The 16981-nt window shown below is 38.6% G+C and overlaps 1 protein-coding gene across 15 annotated transcripts in view; it reads left to right on the top strand.

Moving 5' to 3' along the window:
• Positions 1–9986, top strand: part of RNF38 (ring finger protein 38) — a 138462-nt gene extending 128476 nt beyond the window's left edge. For all 15 annotated transcript variants that reach the window (XM_045081572.1, XM_004747602.3, XM_013053772.2 and 12 more), the window contains 4 exons: positions 698–782; positions 2340–2461; positions 4450–4549; positions 6524–9986. In XM_045081572.1, coding sequence (XP_044937507.1) covers positions 698–782; positions 2340–2461; positions 4450–4549; positions 6524–6586 — 370 coding nt within the window. In that variant the 3' untranslated portion in view covers positions 6587–9986. The remainder of the gene's footprint in view (positions 1–697; positions 783–2339; positions 2462–4449; positions 4550–6523) is intronic.
• Positions 9987–16981: the final 6995 nt, after the last annotated feature.

Genomic DNA, 16981 nt, shown 5'->3' with positions numbered 1-16981 from the left:
TCCTCGGGTTCTAGCCATTATATCTAACACTCCAACTAGCAAAAATGAAAATGGATCTCTCTGCCTTCCTGCCTAGTTTCCACTGGCCAGAATTCAGTTTCAAGTCTATAATTACCTTCTAAGAAGACTAGGAAATGTTTTTATACAGAGGGCAAGGCTCCTATACCACACACTATTTTGATAATTGTAGCTGTATTAGAAGTCTTTAAAGTCAGATAATATCAGAACTTGGATCTTAAAATTATTTGAAGTCTTACATGATCCATGTAAAGTTGAAAATCAGCAAATCGGTTTCTACTAAAATGCAGTTTGCTGGGATTTTGGTAGGGGTTGCATTAAATTTATAGATCAATTTTAGAAGAGAATTGATATCTTCTAGTCTGCATAACAGTGTATTTCTCTATTTGTTAATTTAAAAAAATCTTCCTGGTGGTAGTATTTTTAGTTTTTAATTATATAGGTCTTGCACATGTTTCGTTAAATTATAATCTCTAATATTTCATGTTTTTTATGCTTTTGTAAGTTGTATTTTTTTAATGTCAGTTTTATTGCTAGTAAAGTCCTTTTCTTTAAAGGGTTGCCACTGATTAACACTGACCATTCTTTATTCTTTTAGCATTAACCTTGTTCTTCCCATTCTATTCATTGAAGTAGTGTACCAGTGTATCAATATTAGTGTTGGTTGTTTTCACTGCAGATCAATGCTTCCAGTGCCACCTGCAGTGGGTCCAACTTTCAGCTTTGAATTGGACGTGGAAGATGGAGAAGTAGAAAATTACGAGGTTAGTAGGTAAACTGTGAGTTTGTTTGGGTAGAGTTATATGCATAAGAAGTATTCTACTCAGTCACCTAATTAAACATGCATTTGATAAATCCTTTGTATGTTTCACAACATGAATATATCAGAAAAGTGGTTGGCATCCTTGGGATATTTCTACATGTACCACACAGCTATGATAAGAAGATAGGCTTGGTGCTATATTAGAGTTCCATAAAATGCCTTTGAGAGAATGTAAGTGGCAAAACATTGAATTGTGATTTGGTGTGAAAAGATTTTTTGGAAGCATAAGTGTTTGAGCTGGTTCCAAACGGATGGAAAAAGAGCAGCTTCGTGCATGAGATTGAGGTAGGGAAGTGCCGGATATTCTTGAGGCATGGCATGCAGTTGGTGGCTTAAGTGAAAAGGAGAAAATATAGATTTGATTGAAAATCTCAGCTGGCTGTTGAGTATGTGTGCCCTGCTAGAGACATAATTTTCACTGTTGGGAGGAAGGAGCTGCTAAATGTTTTGGTTCTGATGGCATCAGATTCTACCTTTAAGAGTCAAAACTGCTAGTAGCATAAAGGAGTAGATGGGAATGGTTAGACATTAGTGGGAGGAAAACTTACTAAATAGGTTGGGCAAATTATAGGACCATGCAATTCTGAACTATGGGAACTGTAAATCTAAAAGAGTAGATCTTAAGAGACTTTTTTCTTTATTCTTAAAGTTTTTAAAAGTGGTTTAATTTGAGAGACTTAACACTAGAATCAGCAGGAATTGATCGCCAAATGGTTTGTGGTAGTGTCGGGTGTGCACAGGGGGCTTACAGAAGATGTTCTGCAAAAAAGATCGCAGTAGTTCATGAAGAAGGCAGAATAAAAGAAGATAGCAGGTCAAGTAGCTTATATTTTCCATACTTATATAATTTTATATATAATATATAAAATAATATATTACTTGAGGTTACGAATGGGAGGTGCAGTTTAGGGGTTGGAAGGCAACTTTGTATTGTTGATTGTAAGTGACAATGTGACTTTTTTTTTTTAAATATTAGTTGAACCTTTCTCATTCCAGCTTTACTTGGTCTCTATACAATGCGAATAGAACCTACGGATAGGGAATAGACAAACATACACACACAATCTTAAAGCACCTTTGGTGGTTTTTTTCTTCTTTTTTTTTTAAACACACATGGAAGAAATCAGGCCAAATACTATATTCTTCTGTAGTTTTCAAAATGCTATTATGTCATTTTCCTTCTACCTTATAATCACACTGCACTGTCCTTTGGACTCCAGTTCCAGATTTCTCGAGAGAGAAAGGGGCTTTGTAATAATTTCCTGGTTTTGTTTCTACACTGATGTCAGTTTTGTGCAGAGGAGTTGGTTATCCTTTAGGTATTGTATACTAAAATTAAGTCATAAGTAATGTTGCTGAAGAGGACAGCTCCTTGTTGAATAGATCATGTACCCATCAGTGGAAAACACAGTGATACCATCCGAACATAAGAAAAATATTTTGGGATGCCTGGGTGGCTCAAAGAGAGATGAAAATTGGCTCCTTTTTCCCTTTCTAGGCCCTGTTAAACCTGGCAGAGCGACTGGGAGAGGCTAAGCCTCGAGGACTGACTAAAGCAGATATTGAACAACTTCCTTCTTACCGGTTCAATCCTAACAATCACCAGTCAGAACAGACTTTGTAAGTACATTTTTCCGACATCACTCGAAAATTTCCTTTTCTTTATAAAATAAAAGCTTGAGAGTCAAAGATAACTTGATAAAGATCAATAGTCTCTATTGCATACTCCAGGTCTGTCCTGTTCAGTAAGGTAGCCACTAGTCACGTGAGGTTGTTTAAATTAAATAAAATTAAGTTTCTTTATTGCACTCAACTAGTGAGTCTGTTGTTAGAAGATGTAGAACATTTCTGTCTCTAAAAGTTCTGTTCAACAGTCCTGTTCTAGATTTTTAGGTTGCCTAGAAATTTTATGGTTTCTGTTTCTAACTCCAAAATATTTTATATGAGATTGAAGAGCTTGTACATGTAAAGGTTGAGGTTTTTACATAAATATTCTCCTTATTATAGTATCTTTAAGGACAACTTTATGGAGATACAATTCACATGCAAAGTATGCAATCAGTGGTTTTTAATATATTCATAGAGTTTTGTGACCTTCAAATTTGCAGTCTTCAAATTCAAAAGTCCACTATTTCTTCACACCAGAAAGAAACCTCTTACCTTCTAGTAGCCACTTTCCATTTTTCCCCAACCCTATCTATTCCAGCATAGCTTTCCACTAATTTACTTTTTTACCTCTGCAGCTCTGCCTGTCCTGGACATTTCACATTAATGAGATCATACAGTATATGCTCTTTTATGTATGGCTTCTTTAACTTAGCATAATGTGTTCAAGGTCCATTATGTTCCTTGTATCAGTACTTCATGCCTTTTTATGGCCAAATAAAATTCTGTCAAAAGGATAACACCAAATATTGCTTATCCTCTTCCTCAGTTGATGGGATGTTTGGGTTGTTTTCATGTTTTGATTAGTATTAATAATACTGCTATGAACATTTGTGTACAGAATTTTTCTGTCGATATGTTTTCATTCCTCTTGGGTATCTAATAGATCATATGGTAGCTTTGTTTAACCTTTTTTAAAAAAAGTTTTTGTTTATTCATTTATTTAAGTAGTCTCTGCACCCAACATGGGACTCAAACTGACAACCACTGAGAGGGGTTCTGACTGAGCGAGACAGATGTCTTTGTTTAACCTTTTGAAAACTTCCAATGTTTTCCAAAGTGGATACACCATTTTACATTCCCACTAGCAATATGTAAAGTTTCTCCATATCCTCTCCAGTGCTTATTGTGTTTTGATTCTAGCTGTCCTAGTGGGAGTGAGGTGGTATCTTACTAAGTTTATCTCCATTTCCCATATGGCTAACGATGTTGGACTTTTTTACTATGCTTATTGGCTACCTGTGTATTTTCTTTGGAGAAATGTCTGTTAACAACCTTTCTGCATTTTTAAATTGTTTTATTTTTATTATTGAGTTGTAGAGATTATTTATATGTTCTACATACAAGATGTTCCCTTATAAGATACGATTTTCAAAAATACCTCCCAATTTGTAAGTTGTCTTTGCATTTTCTTGATGGTGTCTTTTGAAGCACAATTTTTTTTAATGTTCGATTTATCTACTTTTTTTTGTTTCTTGTGCTTTGGTAGTGTTTCTGCTAAACCATTGCTTATTCCAAGGTCATGAAGATTTACCTCTGTGTTTTCTTCTAGCAGTTTAATAGTTTTCAGCTCTTAATTTAGGCCTTTGTTCTACTTTTCAGTTAATTTTTGTATATCATGTGAGGTAGGGGTCCAACTTCATTCTTTTGTATACGGATATCCGATTGTTTCAGTACCATTTGTTGAGTATTACTAGTGTCTTCAGTATTAAGACTAGCTTGGATGTTTAACCAGTTTTCTTGCTGATCTCTTCATAAAGTGAAACATTCTAAATGTCTTAATATCATGATTTCTTTCAGGATATTGATAAATTATTTTGTCTTGAAATTTAAGTGACAGTTTGAAAAGTGAGATGATAAATGGTTTTTTAGGTTTCATTAGTCATAACAAAATAGAAAACCACTTAGATTTATGGTTAAATGATCTTTTTTGCTTTTTTTAGGTGTGTAGTATGCATGTGTGATTTTGAGTCAAGGCAGCTACTTCGAGTTTTACCCTGTAACCATGAGTTCCATGCCAAGTGTGTCGACAAATGGCTTAAGGTAAAGTGATGGCATCTGTGAAGAGAATAACATTGAATTTTCTTTTTTGTTGACCACAGTTTTATGGAAAGTAAGTCCCTTGTTCTGGTGGAGGATGGATAAGGAGACAAAATTTTCAGTGATTTCTGTAAATAGAAAAGGCCAGTAAAAATTAACTAGAGTCATCAGTGTGGGAGTAACTGTGCAAACCTTAAAAATAGGTTGTCTTCAATCTTAGTATATCCTTTCTAGTGGTATGTATAAGGATGAGTTCTGAACTTGTTGGGCCAGTTTCCTCTAAGAGTTTAGAAGGGACTTCCTTTGTTAGAAATTTACATGGGATGGGGCGCCTGGGTGCTCAGTGGGTTAAAGCCTCTGCCTTTGGCCTAGGTCATGATTCCAGGGTCCTGGGATTGAGCCCTGCATCAGTCTCTCTGCTCAGCGGGGAGCCTGCTTCCTCCTCTCTCTCTGCCTGCCTTTCTGCCTAGTTGTGATCTCTGTCAAGTAAATAAATAAAAAGTCTGGCCGGGGCGGGGGGGGGGCGGATTTACATGGGAAATGAACCACCAGTGCATTTATTTATTTATTTGTGATTTTTATGATTTTATTTATTTATTTGACAGAGATCACAAGTAGGCAGAGAGGCAGGCAGGGGTAGGGGAAAGCAGGCTCCCTGCTAGGCAGAGAGCCTGATGCGAGGCTTGATCCCAGGACCCTGAGATCATGACTTGAGCCCAAGGCAGAGGCTCAACCCACTGAGTCACCCAGGCGCCCCCACTAATGCTCATATTTAATCCTGATCATTTTTCTGTTCTGTAGGTGTGAAAAATCCAAAGGACACAAATTCCGTATTTTGTACTGGTAGAATAAAAAAATATGATGCAGTAGAGTAATTTTAAAAGGGTCAACTTTATTATTTTTTTAAGAGTATTCTGATTAGGAGATAAGACCAGTGATTTAGATAAGGTCACATTTTGGTGAGCAAGACAGATGAGTTAAAACAGAATTAGTCCTCTGTATGAGCACAGTGGAAGGGTGCCCAGTTAGCTCAAGCCAGATCCAGAAGGCAGAGTCTTAACTTTTTAAAAAAGTATTCTAATTGCATGGCCCTGCTGTGTAGAACAGAGATTGATAAGAAAATAGATTGTATATGGCTGATTTCAGGAGTGGCAAGAGAAGAGATATTCAAAGATAGGGCCAGTGACTGGCTTATTGTGAAGTCACAATGTGCGTGAAGGAGTGTGGACTTAATCCTGGAAATGATGTGGAAGCCTATGACTGAGATTGTATTTTAAGAAGATGACTGGAGAATGGAAAGGAGAGAGATTTCTGAGAGACTTTGAGAAGGAATGATGATGTTCTGGGCTAAACAAAAAGGAATACTGGCAATTGGATGAAGAGAACTGATTTGAGAACTATTACAATGTACAGCCGGAGTATTGGATGAATAAAGTGTTTTAGAAAGAGAGCAGGTGATACTTAGTTTTGTGGCTTTGGCAACTCAAAGAAAAGTAGTGCCATTTGTTGAGAGGGCATTTTAAGCTAGTTACTAAGTCTTTCTGAACTGGTGATAGGTAATCTTGTCTGTATGTTGAAACAGACATAATTAAAAAGCAGTTATTCATCGGCTGCTAAGTCTTTGAGTTTGTAGTGTATTTTTTTTTAAGATTTTATTTATTTATTTGGCAGAGATCACAAGTAGGCAGAGAGAGAGGGGGAGGCAGGCTCCCTGCTGAGCAGAGAGCCCGATGCAGGGCTTGATCCCAGGACCCTGAGATCATGACCTGAGCGGAGGGCAGAGACTTTAACTCACTGAACCACCCAGGTGCCCCTGTAATGTATTTTTTTTTTTTTAAGAGATGAAATGATTGCTTTGTATCTTTTTAAAGGAATAAATAATGTAAAAACTATGTGGGAAATAAAAATAGCTCATTGTGTTTAACATGTTACATTGTAAAATCACAGTTCAGACATATTTTCTCTTTTGTGTTTTAGGCAAATCGTACTTGCCCAATCTGCCGAGCTGACGCTTCAGAAGTGCATCGGGATTCAGAATGACCAACCTAAGAGCACAAATTTAGTTTGGGTGTTCCTCATCACATGTATATACGGACTATCCATTGAACTTAATCTGTGTGGCTTCCAGCCCTCCCTTTACCAAAAGGGTCAATGGACCTTTCTTTGCACTGTGTGACTTAATCAACTATAAAAGCTTACAATTAGTCTTCACAATTATGGGATTGTTATACTAACCGTGTGATTGGAACTCCAAAGACTTTTTCTTTAGCTTAATTTTGTGTGTGCACTAACATTCCCTGGTTTTTGTGTGATCATTCCGAGTGTTGCTGCAAGATTACAGTGGACGTGATCTTTTAGCATGTGCTTTTATAAAAAGTGGTAGCTCCAGATGATATAGCAATCTACCTTATATAGAGCCTTCAGAAACTGTGAGTGGAAATGAATGCAGCGTATGACTGTTGGTGATAAATGTATCTGTGTGTGAGAGAGAGAGTGTGCGCAACTACTTGTGTGAGGGCATGGTAGCTAACGTGTGTATGAGATCCTATATACCAGCATGTACCAAGAATGTGTGTGTAGTTTTAATTATGCTGCAATGTATAATCTGGTGTGTTATTTAAACAGCACTAGTACTGTACACTGGTTTTTTCCCTTGTGTTTGCTGTTGCACACTGATTGCTAAGGGTGCATCAATGAATAAGCATTGAATACTCCATCCCTTCCCTCCCAGTGAATGGAATGAGAAAAGCCTTCTTCCTTTGCTTCAGGCAGCTGTCACCTTCTCTTTGTTGGTGGTCCCAAGTGGGTCACTTAAGAAAAAAAGTGTAACAGATTTCTCACTCCATGAACCTGATGTTTTGATTCTGTTGTGAAAAAAAATTTTTTTTTAATCTCCAACTTACTGTTTCCAAAAAGAAGGTGCAATATCATACATCATCAGTTAGCAATATTAGCATTTCAATCAGTGATTTGAATGTTGATACTTTCTTGTTTTTTCCTTTACATTTCCAGTAAGTTTCTTACAGGAAGTTACCTGTGATTTTTTTTTTATTATTATTTAGTGTTTAGGTTTGTAGTCTATTCTGAAGATTTTTGAGTAATATATTTCTAAGAATATCGCAGGACCCATTGTCTCACCTCCTTTACTTCCACCTGAACAAAATCTGTTAGCTGATCCAGCTTGACTTTTGATACATTCTTTGTTAAGCGCTCATAGGCAACTAAATTCTTTTAAGAAATTCTGTTTGTTTGTACTGATTCACCTGCCAACCTCCAATTCTGAAAGTTGTCTGGTTCTTCCCTCAGTAAATGTGCTTCTCATGGAAACCCTCGTTTCCAGGATGGATCAAGTGCTGTGACAGCTCGAATTCTTAGACCTGATGTGCTTTGATGTTTTATTGCTTTTTAAAAATTTTGTTTGAATGAGAAAAATTTAATATAACAGGTCCAGAATACTTGCAGTATAAATGAAGATTTGATTTTTGTATAAAAAATAATGCTGTAAAACAGGAATTGACCTTCATTTAGTTGATCTGAAATAATACATAGCTGTGTGGGTTTTTTTTTTAATAGGTCCATTGAACATCATCTAGATTGTTTAAAGTCATTTTTCCAGCAGTGTTTTGGTTCCTCTCTCGTTCTTTCATTGTCTTCAGCCTTGTCTGCCTCTTCCTGCAGTTGAGGTCATTGCTTTGTTTGCAGTAATGCAAGCTGCCTAATCCCAGTCAGAACTGTGATGACTTGCTGCCAGCCTCACTCAGCTTTCAGTTGGCTCTGTGTCCGTTTTCTACTCAGACAGTGTTAACTACTTGTTACTGCCATGCTACTTGCCTTCCCTGAAGTCTCTATAAGCTCATCCCAGCTTAGAGTTCAGTAAAGTCAGTCCTCACAGAAGCACAATTTTGCCCTTTTCAAGACACTGTTGCCTCTATCTAGTCAGACAGATAGGATTTTGCATACTTTCTGTTTGCCCCAGTAATTGTCAGTGCATCAGAAATACATCTCAACAGTGCTAAAGTGCACATGTTACTTTTCAATCATTAGGATATTCCCCACCTGTTCCTGATGAATAAAAAGTGTGTTGAAGACCAAAATTATTGGCGTAATAATCAGCTACATTACAAATCACGTATAGTTTGATCTTTATTTTTTAAGTATAAAAAATCATGTTTAAAATGGCAAAAGCCCATCTTATACATACTCTTTTATATAGCTGCAAAAAATTTATATCTGTACAGATCTAACCTAACACTACTACACTCAGTATTCATTTTATTGAAGCATGCAAGTAAAGCACTTTTTCTAATTTATATAGATACCTAATTAACAAGGCACATTGTACTAATGACTAGGAAAAGTAGCTCTTTTGTCCCTCCCTCTGACGATGAATTCTTGTCATAATATCCCTTTTCCAGCAAATTTTTGAGAGGCAGTTGGCAATTTAGGAGGCAGCAGGGTCTATTTTGGTAAAATCCTGAAGTAATATTGCACTTTTGTGACCGATCTCTGGGAATGTCTTTCTTTGCATGGGGCCCTTGGAGATGTGTACGGATTTGCTTATTAAGTGGTTAGTGTGTATTAGGAGCATATATGCATGTGTTCTAAACCAGCTCAGACTAGCCACAGTGAGCAGCTTCATGGCTAACAAGAAAGAATAGTTGCTTCGTGCCCAGCTGTTGTCATCTTGAGCGATGCACCAGATAGCAGGCAGATGTTGGTTTGTTGCCTTCTTCCTCTTTTCTCCTAAAACAGTATTGGCTTTACCACCTTAACTCTGCTGTGGGGTTTTCATTTTGTGTTGTTTTGCATGAATTATCATCTTTGAATTTTTTTCTGCCACCCCCCCCCCAATCCCCTATCCCCAAAGAACAAAACAAAAAACAAGTCAAGGCCTCCAGGTATCAAGATCTCATTAGGACTTTCTGTCCTGAATTTTTTGAGCAAAATCTGGAAAATGTGAAAGCATATTTAGATTTTATACACTCTCTGAAATGGGATTTATTAAGATTCTTAAATTGGGCCTCTTCTAGTATTTTGAATGAGATCTACCAACTCAAAGAGAATATTTTTCACAGATATCTTTAGGCCTTCATTAGAAAGCTAGTTTCCCCCCTGTGGTACATTTGGTTACCTCATTTTGCTATTTGTTTCAGATTATGAAAGCTTACAGGGGTGTTTTTTGGAATCATTTGCTGAGTCATTTCCCCAAATCATATTCCATTGTATCAGTTAACATATAGTTTTAAATGTACGTATTATAAATATCTGTAACCAAATCATTTGAAGGCTTGATAAATTTTTAACAAAGTTTGTACATTTTTTATGAAAGTTACTAGTAATGCTTTACTAAGTAGTGCAATGAATTTTTATTTTTAATCCCTGTGCCCAATTTTGGAGTTGAGAGGGTTGTTGGTAATAAATGTATGATGTACACCTAAAACATTTTGTTGCGTTTCGTGTTACTGTGTTAGGGAAGGGGTAGGGTTGTATGTGCTTGAAGGGAGGGTTGTAGGGGAATTCCTGCAGGAAGATGGACCTGTTGAGCTATTTGCACCTATATTTAATTCTTAGGCTATAATACAGATTTTTACTGTATTTTTAATCATCCTAGAAACACAAAAAGAATTAGCATTATAATATACAGAACAGAATTCTATTCTTTAAAAAGCCAAGATAGGGGCGCCTGGGTGGCTCAGTGGGTTAAAGCCTCTGCCTTTGGCTCGGGTCATGATCCCAGGGTCATGGGATGGAGCTCCACGTCGGGCTCTCTGCTCAGCAGGGAGCCTGCTTCCTCCTCTCTCTCTGCCTGCCTTTCTGCCTACTTGTGATCTCTGTCTGTCAAATAAATAAAATCTTAAAAAAAAAAAAAAAAAGAAAGCCAACATAGCTGAATATAGCCACACATGTGGCATAGGCTTATTGAACAGTAGGGTCACATCGTAGGTAGCAAGATTTCTTTCTATACGTATTAACCATAAGATGCAGGAAATAAGATAACAATAGATAACTGGGCAAATTGGTCACCATTAGCTACAGCTTAGGTCCAACTTCCTGTCAACATAATGGGGAAGAAGAGCCTCTGTTCTTTTCCATACGTGTGTGTAATCCCTTTCCTTTGACCAAAAAGGAATAAAACTCATGTACTTAATATCTATGCCAGCCATGTTACTTGAGAAGGAAAGTTAAAAACAAAAGAAAGTGGAGGCTGAAGAATAGATTTCACTCCTCTTCCTCTCTCAGGGCCGGAGAGAAGAGGCTGCCCTCTGACGTTCCAGACCATAACTATTAGAAGCATCCAGTGAAATGACCAAGTCCTGATTGTTTCTCTCATTTTCCCAGCATACTGGAAAGAATGCTTGTTTTGGACTTTGAATGCTTCCAGAAATCCAAAACTTGTGCTGTCTTAAATGGCAGAGGCCTTTGCTACCCTCATTGTACACGCATGCAGGCGCTAATGCCTCCCTACCTGCAGTAAGGTGGAGGCCTGCACAGCCATGTGAGCGTTTGAAATGTGGACACCCAAATTGAGATGTACTGTACATTTATACATTGGGTTTCAAAGACCTGGCTTGAGGAAACAAAGTATCTCAGTAATTTTTACACCAATCCAAAGACCTTTGAAAGGCTTTAAGGAAGCACAGGCCCTGTGGCCGCGCTTAAAATCCAGTTCTCTTTCCCTCTGCCATGGTGATGGCAACCTGGGTTCTGAGTCACTAGGTGGAAAAGAGCTGTCCTAGAAAGCCTATGGAATCAGATTTCCTGTGAGCAGCAGAGACCTTTAAATAAGATGTTCAGTGTAGACTCCTATCAGGACTTCATCTTTGCCCATTTATTCCCCCCTTGGACAAATCTTTTTCTTCTTAAATTCTTAAGTCACCTACTGAACCTTGGATTTATCAGTTGTGTCAGTTAAAGCTCACTGGCTACCATTATTTCTTAATAGATCACAAAACCTGATTTGTACCAAAGGAAAAAAATTCTTGTGAATGTTTGTGATCATTGCTCTTAAGTGTTTCAGGTCTCTTGTATGTTACAGGTTATTGAACTACTACAGACTGCTGTCAGAAATATAATGAGCCATAGTTGTAATTAAAGATTTTTTTAGTTACCACATTAAAAAGTAAAAGGAAGGGGTGCCTGGCTGGCTCCGTGGGTTAAAGCCTCTGCCTTCTGCTCGGGTCATGATCCCAGAGTCCTGGGATTGAGCCGCACATTGGGCTCTCTGCTCAGTGGGGAGCTTGCTTCCTCCTCTCTCTCTCTGCCTGCCTCTGCCTACTTGTGATCTCTGTCAAATAAATAAATTAAAAATCTTAAAAAAAAAAAAAGTGAAACAGTTGAAATATTTTTAATATATTCTACCAAACCTACCCAAAGTATTTCAGTATGTGATTAGTATAAAAATTAATGAGGTGTTCTATGTTTTCTCATACCAAGTCTTTGAAATCCATTGTGCAGATTTATAGCACAGCTCTGGACTGGCCACATCTGAAATGCTCAAGTAGTTACCTGTGGATGGTGGCCTTTACGTTGAACAGGACAGGTCTAGACTGGGATAATGCCATGTTACCTGGTTTCCAAAGAATGAAATATTACTCCTGATACCTTCAACACTTAACATTCTACCATTGCATACCTTTATAAACTATAGTGTGGTTAGCAGTGTTTTATTCTGGATAGTTGAATGTAACTTTTGCTATATTCAGTACTTAAATAGTAAGTTTATAAGAAGCTGCCTTAGTTGTTGTGAACATGTATAGCAGGCCTTGATAACATTCACTAATAGTTTCTTCTCAGTACATTCCTTAATCGGACATTTGCTTAGCACTTTCAGGATTCGTGGCAATTTGAAAGATTATTTGCCAATCAGAGGGTTGGGCATTCTGAACAGTTGGGAGTAGGAAACTTCCAACCCACATTGAGATGATGGGGGTAGATTCCTACTGACGTTGCCCTACAGTGCATATGCTCTGAACGTCTTTCATGTGTCCCTCTCTGCCTCCCAAAATGACGAGTGGGAAATACAGGGATAAGAAAAACTGAAGAAAGAAAAATAAACATAGTGACAGCCAGGGAAATTGAAGGTCATCTTATGGTCTGAAGTCCAAAAATGTGCTGTAGAATCAGTATGGATGTTTTCCCATTATAGATGAAGGGAAGTGAATTGTTAAGTAAAAAGGAAACCACTTTCCCTTCAAACATCTGATTCTTGCTCTACCCATGGAAACAGTAGTGGCGAGTTTTAATAAGACCTGTAGCCAATGCCCTGCATCTGCCAGTACCCATCAATATGTCTAGTAAACATGTTCACAAGCTGCTTTTTCTTAACCTATTAAGTGTTGGAGTCCCTTCCCCACAGTCCATCCTTAATAGTAAGCTTAAGAGATTTGTAGTATGATGGCCTCTCTCTTCCTTTTACCTCAGTCCTTTCATGTTTGGATAAGAATAATTTTTATATTATCCAACCTTATTCGTAGTTACCACTTATAATAAGGGTTCCACAAATAAGGTAAGATAAAGCTTCTGATTATATAAATTTACCCTAGTAAAGACTGATGTTTGTGTTGATGGAGCAAGCATATGGTATCCATGTGTTCTACTTGGTTCTTTTTCTCCCTTCTGCTTTTGGACAATGTTAATACTGGGCTTAAGCTAAATCAGAGGAAAATAACCTTGACCATTGTACCAAAATAAGGCCAGCATTCCCAAGAGAAAAATGTAACGCTATCTGGCGATTCAGGCGTAGACTGCCCTTGTTTTGATATTAGTAAGGAGGAAAATAGATTGCATTTACTCTTAATTCCAGAATTTCTAAAAAGAAATTTGAATGATCTTTCATGAGACAGGTCAGAAAGGAAAAAGTAATGGGATACCTGCTTGGCTCAGTGGGTAGAGCATGTGAGTCTTGATCTCAGGGTAGTGGGTTCAAACCCCGCATTGGGTGTAGAGCTTACTTAAAAAATAAAAATAAAAAAAAGTTCAATTTCTCTTCCCCCACGAAATGAGAGATTGAGGTCTTTCCTAAGGCGCATTCACAGCCCCCAAGGCTGTGCTCCACAAGCCTCTATGGAGCAGCAGTTTCTGCCAGGCAGCTTCAGAATCAGGAGTTAGGTAGCTAGTGTGTCCGTTTCCGAGGGCTGCTGAAACAGGTTAACAAATTTGGTGGCTTAGAACAAATCCTCTCACTGTTCTGGAAGCCAGAAGTCAAACATCAAGTTCAGGGTTGGTTTTCTGTGGAGGTTCTGAGGGGCAATCTGTGTCTCCTCTTGGAGTTCTTTGGCTTGTAGGTGTGTAACTCCACAGTCTCTGCTTCTGTCTGCACGTGGGTCTTCACATCTCCTCCCCTGGGTGTCTCTGTGTTCATCTGAATGGAAGGGCCCACATCTCTGCATAGAGGTCAGCTGTATGGGTACCTTAGAAAAAACCAGATTTGTCCCATCTCAGGAAATTATTTGAATCTGTTCCAACAAATGAACACAAAACTCCAGAATTTATCATAAAACAATGACTAAAATATTTTGGACCCGGAAAATGTTAGAGGGATCTATTATTTTATCTTCAACAGTCAGAAGTAAACCTCAGTTGCTCTCACAAATTGATTCAGAGTAGTGAGGCTCCCTAGCATATCCATGAAAATACATTAACTGTGAAAGTTAACTATATATGTATCGTTGGGTAAGTGAGAAGTTAGCAATGTTTTTTTAAAAAGGGGAATCAATAAATAGGAACAGGTCTCTAACCCGTGTCTTGTTCCATATGTACAGTTTGATCCATAATGGTTTTTTGCTGAATCAAAATCTGATAAATCTTGAGAAGACTATCGTTGACTAAAAGAAACCAGACAAAACAGACCATATTGTGTGATTCATTTATGTGAAATGTCAAAGGCAAATCTATAGCAATAGGATTAGTGGTTAACCAGGGCTGAGGGGTTGGGAAGCTGGGAGTGACAGCTAAAGAATGTGGGGTTTCTTTTTTGGAGTAATGAAAATATTATGAAATTGTGATTGATGCACCATTGTCTGAATATACTGAAACAAACACATGCACGAAAAACCATGTATGAGAATATTCATAGCAAACTTTTCATCACTCCAAACTGGAAACAACCCAAATTTTTGTCATTGAGTTTTATAATGGTTTGTTTTTTTAAGATTTTATTTGACAGAGATCACAAGTAGGCAGAGAGGCAGGCAGAGAGAGGGGGGGAAGCAGGCTCCCTGCTTGAGCAGAGAGCCCGATATGGGGCTCGATCCCAGGACCCTGAGATCATGACCTGAGCTGAAGGCAAAGGCTTTAACCCCCTGAGCCACCCAGGTGCCCCAATATAATGGTATTTTAATACAGCAAAGAGAATGAAAACTATGCACAGCAGCATGGTGTATCTCTTCCAATATATTGAATAAGATGTAAAAGGATATATACCAAGTATTCCAATTATATCTATACACATATATATATTATATACATAACTATATAGGTATACATTCCAATTACAGAAAGTTCAAAAACAAGTGAAGTGGACCTACGCTATATGAAAAAACGTGGTAGTGGTTATCCTTGGCGTTAGAGGTTACAGTTAGACCAGAAAATGCAGAGGGCATGATACGGGGGTACATCCAGGCTATCAGTAATTCTGTTTGTTGATCTGTGCTTGCTGATTGAGAAATTTGTTGTGCTTTATGATTTGTTGAGTTTTCTATATGTATAGTTTTATAAACTTTATTTTAAATAATAAGCGGTAGGTCCCACTCTGACCCTTTTGAGAGAAGTACAGCTCTCCAACACATAGGGGCAAATGAATTTTTAACCATCTTGAAGGAGCCATACCAGGTACATTGATACTCCAGTGTCACATATTGCATCCCATAAAACCTAAACAAGCTAAAACCTAAGTCAGACAGCTCCACCCCTCCATGTGTGCAAGCAGGAGTAATTTGAGAATACTACCTTCATGCTAATAAAAGATAAGTTTTTATGCATGACATCCACACCAGAGGGCACTATTGTACACAACCAAGTTCCAAATAAAAGCCTTTTAATGTGCAGGTCAAGATTGATGTGGTTATAAATATCCAAAATGTGCCTTAATGTTGTTTTTATTTACAGAAAGCATATATAAGAAATCTGTTTTCTCAGAATAGTACAGGATCAGGACAGCTGAGAGACTCACTCCTTTAGCATTGCATTTGTTTTGTACCAGATAGGATTTCTAACAGTTTTAACTGTTTTTTGTTTGTTTAACCTATGGTTGTTTGGTTGGCTTGGGTTATATTCTAAAATGCAATTTTATTTAAAATCAGGCTCCCTTTATATTGTTCAAGATGAATTCATAGATAGGAACTCAACTCCCATGCTCCTTCCACATGTAAGCATGTGGGATGGGGGTGACTATCTCTGCCAAGACCTGCCTGTCCCCACCAGTGCCAGGTTTACCGGTGACTTCTTAAATGCCGAGTTGAATGAACACCTTGCAGTCTTAGTCTTGCTGGACTTCTCTGTGGTGTACGACATCGCTCATTTCTCAGAGCTCTGTGCCTTTGGCTTTTGTGATGTCTCCCCACTCAGCCCTCCTTGTTTCTCTGCATTTCTTCTCTGTCTCTCTGAGTTTCTTTTCTTTGGCCTGCCCCTTTCCTGTCAGAGCTCCCTAGGATGTGTCTTCACCCTCTGGTGCATATTGTCATTGGAGTGAGGTGTCCTCCACTCCACTTGAGTTGTTGATTCAACGGGTCTGTCCGTTCTCATGATGCACTTTTGGTCCCTGCAGTCCCAGCTTCTCCCTGGAGCTTCTGCCTGCCTTCCCAGCTTCCTACTGGACGTGTCCTCCTGAGCCTCCCCTCCCGGGTATCCCACAGGCACTCAATCTCAGTGTGTGCAAATACAAGCTCCTCACATTTCCCCCAAGCTTGTTTCTCCTCCTGTGTTCTCTGTTTCTGTCACTGTCCCACCAGCCAGTGAAATACCCCAACCAGGATCAGGGAAGTCTTCTCGACGTCCTCATCTCCGGCCTCTCCGAATTCATCAGTTGTCCCTTTGTCTCCCCCTTCCTCCACAACTGTGGTTCAGTTTCCATCATCGGCCTTTTCAAGATCTTGCTTCCAGGCTTGCATCTCCACCCCCACCCCCACCCTCTTACTCAGACCTCTCTACAGCTCCCCAAGTGAGTCATTCAAAATCTGGCTCCCTTCACCACCCACCCCACCCAAAGTCCCAGACCCTTCAGTGGCTCTTCATTGCCTACAGAACAAAGTCCAGTCGTATCTCCCAACAACAGTGCTCCAAAGTCTGCTCCTAATCGTGATTCCACTCTCAATGCTCAAGGCCCCTTTCCCACTGTCTTTCACCCTCTGGTGGCACCAACCAACTCGTGGTTCCCCAGACACCCATCCATCATCGGCCGGGTGCCGATCCATCAGTCATCGGCTGCTCTTTATATTT

The sequence above is a fragment of the Mustela putorius genome, unplaced genomic scaffold, assembly GCF_011764305.1.
Source record: "Mustela putorius furo isolate JIRA1106 unplaced genomic scaffold, ASM1176430v1.1 tig00000580_pilon_pilon_pilon, whole genome shotgun sequence".
Classification (NCBI taxonomy): Eukaryota; Metazoa; Chordata; class Mammalia; order Carnivora; family Mustelidae; genus Mustela; species Mustela putorius.
The sequence above is the reverse complement of the archived record's forward strand: the minus strand, read 5'-3'. Positions and strand labels throughout refer to the sequence as shown.